This window comes from Pipistrellus hanaki (genome assembly GCF_964339955.1).
Source record: "Pipistrellus hanaki genome assembly, chromosome: 9".
NCBI lineage: Eukaryota > Metazoa > Chordata > Mammalia > Chiroptera > Vespertilionidae > Pipistrellus > Pipistrellus hanaki.
The window spans coordinates 34,675,246-34,695,169 of record NC_140511.1 but is presented as its reverse complement, the minus strand read 5'-3'; the positions used below and the strand labels follow the sequence as shown (position 1 = coordinate 34,695,169).

Genomic DNA, 19,924 nt, shown 5'->3' with positions numbered 1-19,924 from the left:
TCCTTCCCTCTTCCCCTTTTCTTCCATCAGGCCAGAGCTGTCACTACTCCCAGCATACACTTTACATGTCTATCATAAATTCACTGTTTACATTTCTTCCTTCTCTCATATCCTGAATCAATCAAGGTTCTCTCTCCTGTCTACCTAACCAAATCCTATCCATTATTCAATGACAACCTCAAGTTTAAACACTCCATAAAAGTTTCTTTTATCCTCACTGCAAGTCTCAATCTATCTATCCTACCCTTCCAATTTCAAAGTATTATTCTTTATCCTACTTCAATTTACAATGAATTATGAATATTAAAGGACATTTGTTATGTGAAAGCACCAAGCCTTCACATTCTTCATGAACATTTCCTTCTGTTCTTACACATGTTGATGACTAAGTGGCTCATGTATAGTATTTGTATCTTCTTAGTGAAAATGTGATTGTTTTGAGGGTAGACTCCTCATTTTATATCATTTCTTCACCAGCTACTCCCATCTATACTACTAACTGTGTTGGGCATACAATATATTCAAAAAATATTTGCTATTGGGTTTTTAAATCTATGGAATGAAAGCCATAGCAACAAGAAATAGGATGCATGAGAAAACATGATTCAACAGAGCAGTCAAATGGGTAGGAAAGGGGTAATTTCACAATGCCCCTTTGATGACTCGCTCTTGTAACACACTGCCTGGTTTTGTTGATGTGTTGGCAGCTGGAGCACTGCATACCATGTATTTCTAAACCACATCATGTAAATTAAGAAAAGTTGTAAGCAGAAAAACTCCATGCCTACTGTATGCTGGTCCTTTATGCTCCCTTGTTTCTAATCCTCATTACAAGCCTATGAATTACATGCTATAATTATGCCCATTATACATATAAGTAAAATGAGGCATGAACCTGTAATACAAAGTGCCCAAGGTCACTAAAAACTAGTGAGGAAAGGCTCAATCTTTTAAACAATAAATCCATATTTTTGTTGTAACACCATCCTGTGTGAAGTAAGGGAGGTAGCTGCAATTGGTTCCCTGCACTAACCTACTCTCCTAATGTATAGTTCAGAAGTTGAAGAGGTGGGAGGAAGTATATGATTTGGTGGGAGTCTAAGGACTCAATGATCATGAAAAGAAGCAAAATGTTATCCTAAGCATTTTTCAAACATTTCAGATGAATGTGAAGACGTATCACCACTCATCCCAAATTATCCTAATGATTTATGTGGTTTTTTAAAAAAATATTTTATTCCATAACCACCTATTTTTAACATAAAAAAATATTTGGTTCTTTATAATGGAGTCAACCTGACATCTCAAGTAGTTACTGCATGGCTATTAAAATTCAGGCAGTCCATCTCCCTGGAAGTAACCACAATCCATTTGAGAAATTGTGTCCCTAAGATAAAGATGGCCAGAATTGAAATCAGGAAATCTCCAGCAAATTCAGTAACAGAGTGAAATGGATGACCTCTAATAATCTGTGTCTCATCCAATATCTGGTTTCACTCCTAAAATTTTCTCTGCTGGGAATTATTAGAAAGAAAGCAGGGACACTATACAATTCTACCTTCTGAAAAGCAGTAATCTCTGCTTTCATCACTCAGATACAGAAAATTAGAAGACATGATGTTAAGAAAGGCCTGAACATACTAGACAAAAGTAAAAATACAAACAAACAAACAAACAAACACAGCATAGTGGCATATAAAGTGGCTTCTTATTAATTGGCTAAAGGATGAGGTTCCATGTCTGAGAAAAGGCACCTAAAAATCCATGTGTGAGCCACTTGTTCTATGTTTATAGCCTGTATTTTGTTTTGCTTATGAATCAGTTAATTTTATGGACCCGACACCATGTGATTAGTGGCAAAAATTATCTTCTTTATTCAGGAGTCAAAAAGATGTGAGGTGAAGCAGAGAATTATCATTAAGCTCTTCCTTCTATCTTGCCTTTCTCTGTGTTCCATAAATCTTATCTCCAGAAAGAAATTTCTAAGCTCTAAATTCTTAGAAAGAAATTTCTAACATCTAACAGCTTTAAGTTTTTCCCTCTACCAACCACAATTCAATACCAAATCATACACTCTAAGCTTAAAACATAACAGGCCAAGTCATGGAAAGTATCTTTAAACATTTGATATCTAGAATGGCTCCTTTGTATGAGAAGAAATGCGAGGAAGGGAGAACAAGAAGATGTGTCATTTTAGTTTACTTTTTAACTATTAGTAATCTAGAATGTGCTCACAGCAATGTTGGGTCTGGAAGATGTTTCAAGACTAGCCTTGAAAAGATAGCACATTGGCAAGGTTGCAGAAGGAACAGAGTAAACAAAATTTTAGTTCAATTTCCCCTATTTTAAATTCTGATAAAGTTCATATCTATTCTACCCATTTTGCTTCAAATTTAATGTTCTATTTGGAATTATTTTCAATGAGAAAATAAATGGAGAAAGAAAAAAAATAAAAAAAGGATTGAATGGGGACTAGAAAATTAGAGATTGGGCAACTACTACTAGCATTTGCTGGTGCCAAGGAATATATTCTGCAGATGTGTTTGTATGTTGTCACTGAAGAGGCAAGAAACTCTTTGTTCTACAGCCAAGAGCTTACAGATTTCTGGGTCCAAAATGCCAGCTAGTTCCTAGCTCCTCAGCAGTTCTAGCTTCCCAGAGTGGCAGTGCGTATATTTCTTGGTTTCTCAGTTTTCCAATGGCTTTCTTACCCTCAGTTATTCCACAAAGCAAGGGTCCTGCTTGCCAATTTGCCTCCAATGGGGTCTCTGATAATGCTGCAAATGTGTTTCAGAGTAAAGAGGGAAGAGTATTATCTGTTGCTGTGGGCTGGAGGAGAGAGAGGAAAATAGTAAGAGAAGAATGAAAGGAAGAGAAAGAAGGCAGAAGGGGATTGTTTCCTGGAGCATGGGGACTCTTCACAAGTTGGTGAACAAAATGATGGTCCCAGGTGGACTCAACTCTGTTCTCTCAGACATTTTGTCCATTGGAATTGCAAACTCCAACATTGGAACCTTTATTTGTTTTATAAAGAATTTTCTGAACCAACTGGAAAGGAGATGATTATAATGTTTGCAACCTTACATCTCAGAACGCTTCATTGTCTTCACTCAACAAAAACATTTGTATGTTATGCTTTTATGTTATAGGATGAGCACCTCTTAGCCCTGCACTTGGAGTCAGCAGATGAGGCTTCTAGTGTTGGCTTGTCCCTTAATAGAATTTGGTTAGATCACTTAACTCTTTATTATTTCTACGGTTATATGCAACAATCAATAAGAACTGAATTATTCCTAACTCTAATACTAACCTAATTTTAAATATAATGAAAACAGTGATAGAAAGAGGTTAGGATCTGGGTCACCTGATTGTGTTTAAGACATGGATATATGATGGATCTTAGCCAATTAATGCAACTCTCTGAAACTTCCTGTTCATGGATAAATGGAGATTATAAATTTTTATTTAATCAACCTCATGTGCTTCTTTGATAAGCAAATAAGGTTATATATAAAAACACTATGTAAATGCCCATCAGCAGATGAGTGGATTGAAAAACCGTGGTACATCTACACAATGGAATACTATGCTGCTGTAAAAAGGAAAGAGCTCCAACCATTTACAACAGCATGGATGGAGCTGGAGAGCATTCTGGTAAGTGAAATAAGTCAGTCAGAGAAAGATAAATATCACATAATTTCACTCATTTGTGGATTATAATGAACAATATAAACTGATGAACAAAAATAGATCCAGAGACAGAGAAGCATCAATCAGACCATCAAACCTCAGAGGGAAGGTAGGGGAGGATGGGGTAAGGGGGAGAGATCAACCAAAGGATCTGTATGCATGCATATAAGCATACCAATAGACAAAGACAGCAGGGGAGTGAGGGCATGAACAGGTTTGGGGTTGGGGAGGGCAATGAGAGGATAAGGATACATATGTCATACTTTATCAACAAAGAAAAAAACAATACTATGCAATAAGAATACTAAAAATTAGGAAAATTAATAATGGCAGCCCTTAATGGGTACTTTCTTTAGTTAACCATTGTTCTAAGGCAGTGGTTGGCAAACCATCACTTGCAAGCCACGTGTGGTTTTTTGGCCCCTTGAATGTGGCTCTTCCAAAAAAGATCAGGGCCTGGGCGAGTGTATTTTGTAGAAGTGGAATTAGAAGAAGTTAAAAATTTTGGCTCTCAAAAGAAATTTCAATCTATTGATTGTACTATTGATGTTTGGCTCTGTTGACTAGTTTGCCAATCATTGTTCTAAGGGTCTAATTCACATTAGCTTTTATTTTTTAAAATCTTTATTCTTAAAAGTATTAAATATGTCCCCTTTCCAACTCCTCTCTCCTCACCATTGATCTCTTTTAGCATGTTCCCACCCCTATACCAGGCCTTCCCCACCCTATTGTCTGTGTCCTTGGGTTATGCATATATACATACAAGTTCTTTGGTTGATCTTCTTGCACTCACCCATCTCCCCAAACTGTCTTCGGAGGTTCAACAATCTGTTCCATGCTTCTATGTCTCTGGATCTATTTTGTTCATCAGTTCATTTTGTTCATCAGATTCTACATATGAGTGAGCTCATGTGATACCTATTTTTCTCTGACTGGTAGCTTTTTAAAACTGCAAACAACCCTGGAAATAATTGTATAATATATAATGTCACAGAGGATAGAATTGAGAAGTTCAGCAATTTTCCCAAGATGGCAAGTGGTAGAGCAAGGATTCAGATGCACACTTTTCAAGTAATCAAAACTGTGATTCAGAGCAAAAGTGCGCTAAATTGAGATTCTAATCTTACTAGATTATATGTTACTACTTAACCACTTCTGATCCTGGCCACTTCCACTCTTTGCGTTCAATTTATTTTTTATAAATAACATAAGGATATTAGAACCTGCCATGCTACCTGGCAAAGTTGCAATGACAAATAATCTAGTTGACACTGTGTGAAGATTGCAGCAGGATAGATTCATATCAGGAAGGCAGGTAGCAGTAGTGGTTATCTCAGCCGCAGCAGCAACAGTAAGAACATTTGTACAGTGTTATTTTAACTCTACACAAGATAAAAATTGGTAACTCCATTATCTTTAGGCATCTTTCTGCTCAATGGAAACATCAACATAAAGCTTAAAAAGATTTAGCATATCTAGTATTAGCTCATTAAAGATTTTAGAGTTTGATATGTGTGTGTTTTGATTTTGCTTTGTTACATGGAGGAATACTGTTATTGTTAACTCTGAAGAACTGTCTATTTTTCTATTTTGTAATAAAATGTTTTGGGCCCTACTTTTGTAATTTCCGGAGTGGATGAGAAAAAAAAATGGGAGTGACAGAGAATGGGCTTTACTCTGTTGTACAGTAACATATATCTGTGCTAGTACCCCACTTTGATGAGTCAACACAAACATTTTACAATGAGCAATACTGAAATGAAGAGAAAGCATCCTGCACCTGGCATCAATTTCTCACAGACTCCAGATGCCTTTGCACAGGAATCACAAGACCAGCAGTCAAAGAAAATGCAAACTGCATACAGAGGGAGATAAAACAACAAGCTCTTGCCTTTTGTTCAAAAACAAAAGTAACAATTTCATTCCATTTTACCAGAAATCTGCATATGTTCATGCAGTTCCAGGCTATTGCAATTATCCAGGTCACTTCTGGTGTAGTTATTTTTCCCCCATTAGGTTGAACATCTCTACAGATCATGTCATCTTTATTCCTTTACTAATAGAAATTCCATTAATAGCCTACTTCATATTCTTTGATAGGAAATTGACTGAAAACTGGGGTATTACTAGACAGAAATGCAAAGGGAGGCCAAGAGGAATGAAATACAGAAATGAATCCAACATGATTGAGGATGATGAGTCAAGTAATATTTAGAATCCAGAAAGGACAAACACACTTGGAACACCATGAACTAGAACTGAATCTCATCACTGAGCAAATTCTATTTAGAGCTGACCTAAGCTTACAATGGTTCAAAACTTGACATCTAGGGACTGGAGGCAGGATCTGTGGAAGTGATGCTGTTTCTGAGAAGACAGGTTTCAAGGATGTATTTGACACAGGAAGAATTATTTCTTCACTTTCTCATTTCTCCTAAGTTCTTACATTTTAAGTACTAAGCAGCCCATACATATTTATTTAGAAAACGTGATATTTAAGGTACTGTACTTGTGATGCAGAAAGTAGGAAGACAAAGTGCATCATTTTGCCATAATGGAAAAGTACAATGTCATGTGGAAATAAAAGAACCCTCCTAAATGCTTACATGTAATACAAAGCAGAGAAATATCACATGAGAGATCGGGACAAAGGACCATGGTGGGTGTGAAGGCAAGTGAAATTAGGGCCAGAAGGCCCTAAACAAGGTATCTGACTCCACTGAGCCTCTAAAATGAAGATAATAACATTGGGACCATTTCCTATTGGTATTGGGATAATTAAATAAGAATGTATAGATTCAAGTAGTATGTATGTTCCCTACTCTTTTTTTAAAAAAATGTTATTTATCTCAGAGAGGAAGGGAGAGGGAAAGATAGAAATAGCAATGATGAGAGAGAATCATAGATTGGCTGCCTCCTGCAGGCCCCACACTGGGGATCAAGCCCATAATCCAGGCATGTGCCCTGACAAGGAATTGAACCATGATCTCCTGGTTCATAGGTTGATGGTCAACCACTGAGCCACGCTGGCTGGACAGGTTCCCTACTTTTACTCTTCTTCATGAAGTGTTAATCAGGGTTGAAATAATGAAGGAGAAGGCAAATCATCCAGTTATGAGGTATGATGAAGTCTTGTGAAAGGGCAGAGGATAAAACTTCACCTTGAACCCCCAGTGGGCCCAGGCAATCTGCTCACTTAAGGCATGTAGCACTCTGTATCTGGTATTGGAGTGGTTTATGCGTTCATTTGAACATTTCTGTGGCAGAATTCCAGATATGCTTCTTCAGGGGTTCTCCTGATTTAGTCACTGCATCTCTCCCAGTGTATAGCAAGATCCATGACATTCACAGTAGACCAAATCCAAACATGATGACTAGTAGCATAAGGAAAATCAACTTTGTACATTACAGCAAGAGACAATGGTGTCACAAAGAAATTAAAGTGCACCTTCAAATCTTTATTCTGTGCCTAGTACCATGCCTGGGATGTAGCAGGGATTCAATAAAATGCTAGTGAAATAAATGGAAACACAATCCAGTCTTTTTGAAAAGAACTAATTACAGAACTGTTCTTAGCATATCAACTCATGCAATAAAATACCAAAAAACATCTGATTTGCCTGATAGTCAAAGATATTGTGTAGAAAAATGCTCTTATATCTCCAATGATGGGTCCAATTTACAGAACTTCATGAGAGCTATTTTTTTTTTTAACATTCTTTCACTCAATAAATATTTAGGAGCTTGTGTTGGTTGGCACTTATGCTAAGTATATGAGAAATTCTGTGTTGCTGTCTTATACTCAGAGATACTTGGTTAAATAGACCAACCTATTTGAGATCCAAATTGGATCTCCACTTCATCACTATAGGGCACGATACATTATATGAAATAAAATATTGAAACTTTGAAGGACTTCATACTTTGGCTTCCTTTTTTCTACAGAACACTTTAGGCAGTTCACTATCCAGATAGGAGCTGCTTTAAATTCCCTCTCACCAAGTTGATATGTAGGCTATATGGGGATTGTATCACAACTCAGAATTTAAGTTGGATTTGTCAGTAGTCTATAGCAATGTAATGCTGAGAAACCATTTGTGATCTGTAGCTTATGGTGTGTGGGAGAAATGGTCCCAGTGTTTCCCAAACTTTTGACATATGTGTACCCCTTCTATAATTTTCGTAATGCTGAGTACCCCTCATACTCACCAGAATGTAGAATTAGGTGCAGCTAAGCACGGTGCAGTGCATATCCCCACCAAACTCTTCCCATACCCCTGGAGGTACGCATACCACACTTTGGGAAACACTGTGTGAGATCATCAAGGGGGAACTGCATTCTAATGTCATGTTAGGAATCCACACTCAAAGGAGGTATGTTGACAATATTTATCTACTTGTGTAGTTTTCAGGTCAATTTTCCTAAGATTAGCTACATCAACATGTGTCTGTACTTTCTACACATAATTCATTTCCAAGTATTTTAAAAGAGAAGTAGGTTTATTTTAAAGAAGAAAGTTGATTGAGTCAATACAATTTGTCATTTCCATATTATGCTTAAGACAGCATGGTAACAGTATGTACTCTTAGGACTTATTTGGATATCCTAAATAAGAGTATCGTTAGACAAAAATGCCATATATCCATGTATTTGTATGTGTGTGTAACTATGTGTGTCTATAAAATAAATACATATCACTGAGTTAAAAAGTGCATAACAGACAGAATAAATGGGGACCATTTCTGAGATCTAAATTATAGATTCAGACAAATAAATGAACTGAGGCTCAATTTAAACTGGATTATCCTCAATTGGTAGTGATATTTTTAATAGTGACTATGTTTTCTAAAATCACACTTCAAAACTTATTATATCATGATATCTTTAATGTAAGACTTGGAAGCAATTTGAAAATATTAGAGATATTGAAAATTTTAAAAATGTTTTTTGAAAAACATTTTTAAATGTTTTTCAATGCAGTCAAAATGAAGCAAATGTGAATAAAACTTGAATATGTCTTTATGTATGTGTTCCATAGGGGGAATTGAGAACAGATAATAAAATGGATGAGAGAGTAGCCCATGGACTATGGGAATTGAATCCAAGGCTATTTTTCTCATCAAGGTCTAATCCCTGCATTAACACATTTTTCCTCCCATCATCACCCCATGCAATGCTCCAGTAGAGGTTTATTGTTTTCTCTAGATGGAACTAAATAGAAATAATTTTATGAGGTTAGTATAGATAGAGCTAGTGATGAAAACTTCCCTGTGATTCTTGGAAATACTGGAGTTAAAGACTCTCATCAGTTGATTTCATTCATTCCTCACATCTCGCAAAGCATTCTTTTTGGTGCCAGGCACAGTGCTAGTCACTGAGAATAGATGAATTCTACATGCAATAAATTCAAGATAGGAAAATAAGAACCAAACAAATATATGTTAGTTCCTTTCATTAACTTTCCTTTTCTTCTTCAGTCCAAAAAGTTACTATATAACTTCAGAGAAGAGAAGAAAACATTTGCAATAAGTTTGTTAAGTGATAAATCAAAGGTATACACAAAGGACAGACAAGAGAGAAAATTAACTATGCCTGGACAGAGAAAGTTCTGTGAAGGAGGAGATATTTGAGTTTCACAAGATGAATCATACTCTCCTTGATAAAATAAAAGAAGAAGAGTTTGAAAAATAGAGGAGAAGCAACTTATACACATGAGAGTCCAGTTCAATGTAGAATCAATATAATGTAATCTGATTTAGAGAGCTTTTCACCATTAATTTTTCAAAGTCCTTTCAAAAATTATATGTTTAATAGCTTTAATAATCAAGATCAATGTACAAAGATCCAACTATAAAATAGTATTCAATGAGAACTTTAAATGTAGCACAGTCTTTGAACTATTTAGGTGATTCTAAATTACAGGAAAAAATATGTCATCTAACTTGTCATTTGAAAACAACTTCAACTTTAAAGATTTATTGTAACTATTGTCAGAAACATATCTCTTCAGTTTCTCTGTCAGACGTAATGTTTTTCTTAAGGGATTCTACATAATTTTTATCAGAGATTAATTTTTAATAGTTTCTCTTTCTTATACCGTTTAGATTATCTTAATCCTCTAAAATAGACCTAATTGAAAAAAATTAATATCCTTTTTCCAATTCCCATTTACCTCATCTAAACCTATCAAATAAACCCAGCTTGGTTCCTCTGGTTGGATAACTATAAACACAAACATGATTTCTGCAATGTAAAATGTAACAACACTGACTTATTAACTCACTTTATGTATCCATACACTTCTTTCCATCATTGTTACAAATCTCTATGTAGTGCTGCACTACTTAGGAACAATCACAGTTTTTAAGAGAGAGATTATGGTGGATTTTTTATCTGGATAAGCAAAGGACTGAAATGTAAGAACTAACTTTTGCCTTCTTGATCTACCTGCAAAATAGTCAAATCATTCTAAATAGTTTTGAAGGAGCCAACCAGGAAATATACACTGAAAGCTGTTTTAAATTTAAATTTTAATATGAGAAATATCAGTCTTATGCTTTTTTTAAAAATACATGTTACTATTAGGAACTACTATCTTCAGTGGAATGAATTTGCTTGACCACTTTTTATTCTATTTCACTGATCAATGTTATACCATATTAAGAATTCAGATTTCATACAGAGAAAAACAACAACATATATTCAGCCCAAACAAGAACCACAGAAAAGATACCACATCTTTAAGCGCATAGACTACATGTCCTTTATCTCTAGCTATAAAAGAAGAAGGGGAAAAAAAATTAAATCCCTAGGAAAATGAAAAGAAAAAAATTTTCTTACCGGAATGAATGCGTGTTGCATAGCTTGCTCACATTGTTTTAAGGAAGCAATAGTATCCCACAAAAGCTGGTAATTTTCAGCCCGGGAAGCACTTGGCCGTTGCATGGTGAAAGCTAGTGACACTCAAACTGAGCTCAAAGAACCCGATTGAAGACGGAAAAAACCCTGCAGATCTGTTACATAAACTTCTTAATTAGATCTGCTACACAAACTGCTATCTTAAGACTTAAAAAAAAAAGTTAATCAGAACATTTCTTTTGGGGGCTAACTGGGCTTGACTTGAACAGAGACAGATGTTTTCATTGGGAAGGATTTGTGTTCCCACACTTGTGAAAAGCAATCCCATCAGCATTTCCCTGTCTTTACATGGGTCTGGCAAAACTGCACATACCATAAGTGTGTGGGGGGAGAGAAGTGGGAGGGAGAGAGATCTGGAAAAAAAAATATTTCCACCAGAAGATTTGGGTGGCAGGTCACGGAGGTAGCATTTGAGTAGCTTGTGCAAAGTAGTAAAATTGAAGGCAGTGTGTTACATGCACACATATAGGTACGTATGCAGGTGTCTATGCTTGTGTGCTGTGTGAGAAACACAATTATATACATGCATTCTGACAGTGTCATTGAGTATGGCCAACTTTCCACTCAGTTTAGTTAGGATCTAGATGTGATACATTTTTTAGCTACCGAGTGTTACTGCTTTTATTAACTACCGTGTTTCCCGGAAAATAAGACATCCTCCAAAAATAAGACCTAGCGCATAGAAAGATAAGACATCCCCTGAAAATAAGACCTAGCACAACTTTGGCAGTAAAAATTAATATAAGACACTGTTTTATTTTTGGGGAAACAGGGTATTAATGACAAAGTTTTCACGCAGGAGTATCTCTAAAGACTAGCCAGAAGGCTCATGAGTATAAAATGCAGTCCAGAGGGGATCCAAGATGGCTGCGCCCAGGTGAACACCTAGCCGCAGCCACACACAACAATTTCAATAAAATACAACTAAAATATAAAACGCACATTGCCCAGAACTACAGGAAGGTTGACTGACTGGAAATTCTACAGCGAGAAGCAAGGAGAAAACCAGAAGGAGGCGCGGAGGAGCTGGAAAAGCCCAAGGTACAGAGACGCTGCGCGAGCGGAGAGGACGGAGCCGGAGAGGAGGGACGCCGAGTGCCTGGCGGGCGTTCCCTAGCAGAAAGGAGATAAAACTCTGACTGTGCTGGGCCCCCGACTGCTCTGAACCCCAGTTCTAGGCCAGACCCCGGGGACTCAGGCTCAGCCATAGGGAGCTGGGCTGTAAGGCGGAACCCCGGGGTAGCGGAGAAAGGAGGTCCCGGAGGCGCACACACTGCCCCCAGAGAAGGGACGGTCGGCTGTGCCACGGGATTGCCCTGATGGGAAGGAGACAGGGGCTCCAGACTGCTGTGAACGCCACCTCCAACTCCACTTCCAACTGAACTGAACCCCAATACCGGGCTCATTGCGGGAGAGCATAGACTGTTTGGCAGCAGGCGAAAATCGAGGGCACCTTTCTCTCAGAGGCGCCCAGAGAGCACTGAAGGACCCGCATAGGGCGGGGCTGATGGAAGCCAAAGCTGCAGGCTCCACCCTGAAACCCCGTCCCATCTGTAACTGCGAAATGCGACAACAAAATAGATCACAAGCGAAAGAAATGGAGGACAAAAAGCGTCTGGATATAGAGTTCAAATCTACGCTTATAAGGTTTTTCAAGAATTTCCTAGAAAAGATGGATAAGGCCTATGAGGATATGAAAAGAGATCAACTAGAATTAATAAGGAGTCAACAAGAAATGATAAGGGATCAACAAGAAATAAAGAATACATTGTCTGAAATAAAAAATATTTTACAGAGTCCTAAAAACAGAAGGGAAGATCACAAGAATCAAGTCAAAGATTTGGAACATAAAGAGCCAGAAGACACTCCTCCACAGAAGCTAGAAGGCAAGAGAATCCAGAAAATTGAAGATAATGTAAGAAACCTCTGGGACAACTTCAAGCGAACCAACATCAGAATTATGGGGGTCCCAGAAGATGAGAGAGAGCAAGATATCGAAAACATACTGAAAGAAATAGTGACAGAAAACTTCCCCCACCTGGTGAAAGAATTAGACTTACAAGTCCAGGAAGCGCACAGAACTCCAAACAAAAGGAATCCAAAGAGGACCACACTGAGACACATCATTATTAAAATTCCAAGAGCAAAAAACAAAGAGAGAATATTAAAAGAAGCAAGAGCAAAGAAGGTAGTTACCTATAAAGGAGCACCTATACGATTGTCAGCTGATTTCTCAACAGAAACCATGCAGGCCAGAAGGGAATGGCAAGAAATATTCAAGGTGATGAATAGCAAGAACCTACAGCCAAAAATAATCTACCCAGCAAAGCTATCACTCAGAATCGAAGGCCAGATAAAGAGCTTCACTAATAAAAAAAAGCTAAAGGAGTTCATCACCACCAAACCAGAATTATATGAATTGCTGAAGGGGGTTCTTTCAGAAGAAAAAGTAAACAAAGATAAAAATTATAAACAACAAATCCGTAATTATCAACAAGTGAATCTAAAAACCAAGGAAATTAAAAAAATCTGATGAACAATATTAACTGTTGAATATAATAGAATCAGAGGTATGGAAGGGGAGTGAACTGACGATTCTTGGGGAAAAGGGGAGAGGGGGGCGTGGGAAGAGACTGAACATAAACTGTGCACCTATGGATGAGGACAATGGGGAGAGGGGAAAGGGCAGAGGTTGGGGTGGGAACCTGGTGGAGGAGAGCAATGGTGGGGGGGAAAAAAGGAACATTTGTAATAATATGATAAATAAAAACTTATTAAAAAAAAAAAGAAAAGGGAAAAAAAATAAAAAAATAAAATGCAGTCCATTATTTATCTTAAAACTTATGAGAAATTAGAAGACCTTTCTGGTTTCTTATGTATTAGACAAGAGTAACTTTATTTCTTGTTCTAGGTAGAATTTACACAAATAATGCCAGGAGAAATGAGCATTTAAATATTCTTGGGGCCGAGGAGTGGCCTGAACATAATTAAACTATTTTAATTTTAAAAATGCCTTGAATATTTTAACAATAAAAACCTAGTAAACACAGTTAATACATTCAGAACAACAGAATATAGCATCATATTTTGCGTGTTCCTTCACCTAAATTAGAAGACCACAAAGTGAGGTGAGGTTCAACTACCCCCTACAATCTCTATGGGACTTTTGGGGTAGGGGTAATGTAGTTTTATAAGATACAGAGCACTTGGAAGTTCCAAAGGAATATACACTCTCAGTGTTAGTCAAATAGACAGCAATGGATATATTCATTCAAGCACTTCTAGAGGAAAGGGCTAAACTGAGAGCAGTACACAGCATAGTGAATAAATTGTGCTTTTGATTGACCTAGAAAATCCACGGAGTATAAAACAAGGTACGGACTGTAGAAAACAGTTTGATAACATAAATGAAGATTTTTTGCTGTGTTATTTTTAGAAGAGCTGCATGATTTGGGTTACCTAATTTTTCTACCTCTGTACCCTGGTGATGGTGGATTAGTTCCTACTAATGACCGTTTTGGTGTGAAAGTCTCAGGCTGATACCAGGAAATTTTCCCTCTCATCACAATTACTTTCTACTTTGAATCTAAAGAGTTGCAAGTAGAATTGATATTTCAAAATTTCTACCTGGGCTAATGGATAAGGAGATTGTTTTTCCTTATTATTTCATGAGTACATACCAGAAGGCTATTGCCATTAGACAGTTTGTTTTTCAGTATCACTTCAATGAATCTTTTCTTTTTCTCATTCATGGTGTTCTGTTCAGATCACACCCACAGTTACTCCTCTGCCTTCATTCCTGCCCTTACACTTGCCCATCTGCCTCAGCCACATGCTTCTTTTTCATGTACTGTCAACCAGCCAGTTCACAACTTCCAGAAAATATCCCTTCACTGGTAAATGTGCTGTATTTCTTAGCACAACAGGAAAATAAAAAGTTGTTTTCTAAGTTATCCTCCACAATTCTAGCCAATGCTTTTTAAAAATTATTTGAGCAAATGCTCATCAGTATTCTAGACCCCAACCTCTGGGTCTTCTGTCATGTCTTCATATTCTTCTACCTTTAATTCATTAGGTCCTATTAGTATGATTGAAACAGCATCTCCTAAAAGATTATCCTTTCCTTATCCTTGGGAAAGGGATAGAGAATCCAGTCTCTGCATGTAGAAACTCTACCTAAAAAATGCCTTTGAGCTTTGGCGCGCTCTCTCTCTCTCTCTCTCTCTCTCTCTCTCTCTCTCTCTCTCTCTCTCAAAAATGTAGAATTCATCTATTCCCAGTGTCTAGCACTGTGCCTGGCACCAAAAAGAATGTTTTGCGAGATGTGAGGAATGAATGAAATCAACTGATGAGAGTCTTTAACTCCAGTATTTCCAAGAATCACAGGGAAGTTTTCATCTTTCTCAAAAATGAACAAAAACTTATCATTGGGTGAGGATGAAAACAAATTGCCCTTGAAATCATGTATGCATTCATTTATTCACTTATTCCAAAACCTATCAAGCATCTCTCATGTGCTATACTATTTGATTGTACTAGGAGTAAATGGATATATTAGATGTTGATTCTGTCTTTAAGATGTTTAAAGTCTAATAGAAGAGAAGATACCTGGGCATGTACACTAATAAAAGAGAAACATGTAAATTCACCATCAGTCTGCTACACCCATAAGCCATATCCACCAGCCAATTAGGAGCAACTATGCAAATTAAACCAACCAAGATGGCTGCCGGCCACAGAACAAGCAGGAAGCTTGGGTTTCCTTGGTGATGAAGGAAGCCAAACTTTCTGGCAGACCCTGGCCTCCACTAAAGGCTAAAGTTTCAATTATAGAAGATAAATAAATCCCAGGTACCAGGGCCTCTACTTGGGTTATCGAGGGAAAGGGGGAGAGGGAGCAGGCATGGCTGATTTGCAAACCACCACAGGCCCTTCACCAGACCACCCCACACTGCAAGGGAACCCCTACCCTGATCTGGGACACCCTTCAGGGCAAACCAGCCAGCCCCCCACCCATACACCAGGCCTCTATCCTATCTAATAAAAGAGTAATAGGCAAATTGACCATCACTCTAACATACAAGATGGCTGCCCCTATATGGTCAAGGATCCTGCCCCCATGTGCACACAAGATGACCTCCACAAGATGGCCAGCAGGGGCAGGCAGTTGGGAGGGACCAAGCCTACAAGGGAGGACAGCTGGTGGTGATCAAGTCTGCAGGGGAGGGTAGTTAGGGGTGACCAGGCTGTCAGAGGAGGGAAGTTGGGGGTGACTGGGCCTATAGGGAAGGGAAGTTTGGAGGGGACCCAGGCCTACAGGAAAGAGCAGTTGGGAAGGACCAGGCCTGAAGAGAAGGGCAGTTAGGGGCAATCAGGCTGGCAGGGGAGCAGTTAGGCATCAATCAGGCTGACAGGGAAATGGTTAGGGGGTGATAAGGCTGGCATGCAGAAGCATGTAGAGGCAATCAGGAAGGAAGGCAGGTGAGCTGTTGAGAGCCAGAAGTCCTGGATTGTGAGAGGGATATCCAGATTGGAGAGGGTGAAAGCTGGGCTGAGGGACACATACAGCCGTGCACAAATTTTGTGCACTGGGCATCTAGTCTATAATAATAAAAGCATAATATGCTAATTAGACTGGACAACCTGATAACCTTCTGGATGTCATTCTGGAGGTCCTTCTGGATGAAGCTTTGGAGGCGGAAGACAAGGCAGTGGCAGTTAGGGGTGATCAGGCAGGCAGGTGAGTGGTTAGGATGATTAGGCAGGCAGGAGAGTGGTTAAGGGTGATAAGGCAGCAGACAGGTGAGCAATTTGGGAAAATCAGACAATCAGGCAGGCAGGTGAGTTGTTAGGGGCAATCAGGCAGGCAGATAAGTTGTTATGGGCAATCAGGCAGGCAGATGAGTTGTTAGGGTAAAGAGGCAGGCAGGAATCCCTGTGGGATTGAGCCTAACCCAGCATTCAGACAACCCCCAAGGGAACCTGGATTGCAAGAGGGTGGAGGCCAGGCTGAGGGACCCCCTCATCACACCTAGTGCATGAAATTCGTGCACTGGCCTCTAGCCAATAATAAAAAAGCATGTTAAGAAAAGGTAAGTTCTATAAAAGAGTTGGTATAGACTCAAAATAATAAAAAAGAAAAAAAAAATACCCACATTGAGAAATGAGGGCAGCCTCATGGAAGATTTTGTACTTGGTTAGTGCTTGAAGTGTGGGTTAAATTTGGACATGCAAAGGTAGGGGACATTCCTGAGGAAAGAAAGATAGGCCATAGGCACAGTGTAGGAAAGTAGAGATCATTAGTAGTTGGTTTGGAAGGAACACAAGAGCAAGAAAACTTGCTACTCATATTTATACAGGGGCCAAGACTATCCTGGAGTAAAATGTAACTGCCTATTCCTAGTGCTAACCAGATTTAGCTTTAACCAATTTGTAGAACATTGATGTGCCTAAATTCAGCGAAACTATTCTTAAAATAAACCTTATGAGGTGGAAAATTCCATATATGTATCCCTACTTTTTAAAATAGGTACACTTAATATGCTTTTGTAGGTTTTAGGTGGCTTAATCATTTAGGTCACATTGCTTAGTTAAATAATTATATAGTTCTTATTAAGTATATATGGTTATACTCATGCCCAATCACTTTATAAGTTCTAAAATCTATTACCTTCACAATGTACAGTCCACAATGAATCTCATCTGATCAAATATTTAACTTACTTCCCTTTGGCTCAGTGTTTAACATACCATTAAATATGCATTTGTCCTGCGCACAAAGTACATTGTTCATATTTTCTTCTCCTTAGCACAATGCCTGATATGTAATGGCTCCTATTTTTCTATTAAACATTCAGTCACTAGGCTATAAGTCTGCCATGTATAATAATATTGCCATGCTCTACATTAAATACAAGCCTCAGAATGTATAAAAGTAGTAATGCCAGGCTAAGACACATCTGCCTTTGAATGTGTTTTGCAGGTAACTGGTTTAAATATAACTTCCTTATAATTGTACTTCCAGTAGAAATGGAGTAACAGCGCTTAGACTGACACTCCTATCTGAAACAAACAAAAAACTGAACAAAATACAAAATTTCAGAGAGCAGTAAACTCTGGAAAGTCCCTATGACTACCCCATTTTCCACCTTGAATGTCCAAGCACATTGCCAGAAGGGGAATCCAGCTGGACCCCAGTGAACTTGCTGAATTGAAGAGATAGAGTTGGTTTCCTGGAGAAACCAATGCAACAAGGAGAAATAGAAAATTTCATAGTTACAGTTATAGAAAATAGGAAAATAAGTGAAATGAATAGCTAGTTCCTTGAGATTATCATTGGAGTTGATAACCCTCCAGCAAGACTGAGGAAAAAAAGAAGAAATACATAAGAGAAATATTTGTGATGTCTGATACAACAAAACGCACTACCACAAAAGAACAAACTGGACATAAAACAACACAGGATGCTGGATAATATACTATACATTCTCAAAGTTACAATTTTCTGTTCTTTTAAAACATTAAGAGAATAAAAAACCATAGAATGAAAGCAAAACTTTGAAACCATGTATTTAATGAAGGACTTATTTCTAAAACATATATGAAGAACTCTCAAAATTCAGCAATAAGGAAAAAAAGTAATCCCATTAAAAATAAGCAAAACATTTTAACAGATACTTCACCAATGAGATGATGACAAACATCCTGATTTATTAGAGTAATTAAAACTAAAATCACAAGATACTGCTATTAGAATGGCTAATATGAAAAAAAAAAAAAAAAAGACTGACATACCAAGAGTTAATGAAGATGGGGAAGATGGGAACTCCCATACACTGCTGGTGGGAATATAAATGGTACAATCTCCTTAAAAACAGTTCATTCATTTCTTAAAGAGTGAAACAAACAACTATAATGTGATATTGCCACTCTTATCCTTAATGTTTACCCTAGAGCAGTGTTTCCCAAAGTGTGGTACGCGTACCCCCAGGGGTACGGGAAGAGTTTGGTGGGGGTACGCGTTGCACCGGAGTTTGGTGGGGATATGCACTGCACCGTGCTTAGCTGTGCCTAATTCTACCTTCTCATGAGTATGAGGGGTACTCAGCATTACGAAAATTATAGAAGGGGTACACATATGTCAAAAGTTTGGGAAACACTGCGGCCTAGAGAAATGAACAAAAATGTCCATTCAAAGATTTGTACACAAGATTTATGTTTAATATCAATTTGGAATACTATCAACAGGTGAGCAGGTCAACAAATTGTGATAGATTCATACAGAGGAATACTTTCAGCACTAAAAAGGAATGAACTATTGATACAACACATGGATGAATCTCAAAATAATTGTGCTGGGTGAAGACAGGCAGAAAGAGTACACACTGTGCGACCCCAGTTATAGAATATTCTAGAAAATGTAAAATAATCTATAGTGACAGAAAGGAGAACCTAGGAATGGGGAAAGAAGGGTAAGGGAAAGGGTTGGTAGGAGGGATTACAAAAGGACATGCAGAAACTTTTGAGGGAGATGAGTATATTCATTATTTTGAATGAATGGTTTTATATGTTAAAAATTATCACATGTATATCTTAAACATCTGTTGAATATTAATTATATCTCATTGAAACTTTTCAAAATATATATTTATTGATTTCAGAGAAGGGAGAGGTAGAGAGAGAAAGAAACATCAATGATGGCTTCTGCATACCCCCTACTGGGGATCAAGCCCTGCAAACCAGGCATGTGCCCACACCTGGAATCCAACAGTGACCTGGTTCAGAGGTCCATGCTCAATCACTGAACTACACCAGCCAGGCATAAAACTTATTTAAAAATTCTTTAAAAGTTCTTAGAAAAGCTATTGAGAAGTCTCATTCTCCTGGGTTTTATCCAAATGACAAGCCCTGTCCTCATTTAATGCTATAATCTTATAGTTCAATCCACCTCCCAGAGGTGGGGAGAGGATTAGAAAGCACTGACTTTCAAGTAGGAAGGAAAGAAAAGGAAATGGATGAATTTAGCCACAGAAAAGGGCCAGGATTTCATATCCAGGGGGTCTTACAGTTAGTTATGATTCTTGCCCCCTAGTCATTTGCTTTGAAAAGCTTCAATTACTCATCTATAAAATGAAGAGATTAGACTTAACCATCTTTTGTGTCTTTCAGAACTATAGTTCAGTGATCTATGACTATATTTTAATCCTCAATAAACCCATTTTCCTCTCAAAGTGAACACCTACAGGCAAAGCATTAAATTGAGCAAAATTTAATTTTGCTAAGATAATTATGAATTATGTCATATATGGTGGTAAA

General features: G+C 37.8%; 1 protein-coding gene across 18 annotated transcripts in view; it reads right to left on the bottom strand.

The window, feature by feature from the left end:
* LOC311628225 (disks large homolog 2) overlaps window positions 1-19,924 on the bottom strand; it is a gene marked incomplete at its 3' end in the record, with an annotated part of 1,110,130 nt that overhangs the window by 650,305 nt on the left and 439,901 nt on the right. The window contains exon 1 of one of the 18 annotated variants that reach the window (XM_084895251.1): window positions 10,532-10,760. The exons of 14 other annotated variants lie outside the window; for them this stretch is intronic. In XM_084895251.1, coding sequence (XP_084751377.1) covers window positions 10,532-10,636 — 105 coding nt within the window. In that variant the 5' untranslated portion in view covers window positions 10,637-10,760. Of the gene's footprint in view, window positions 1-10,531; window positions 10,761-19,924 lie in introns of those variants that run through there. 3 more of the 18 variants (XM_084895263.1, XM_084895247.1, XM_084895249.1) reach the window with 3 other exon arrangements.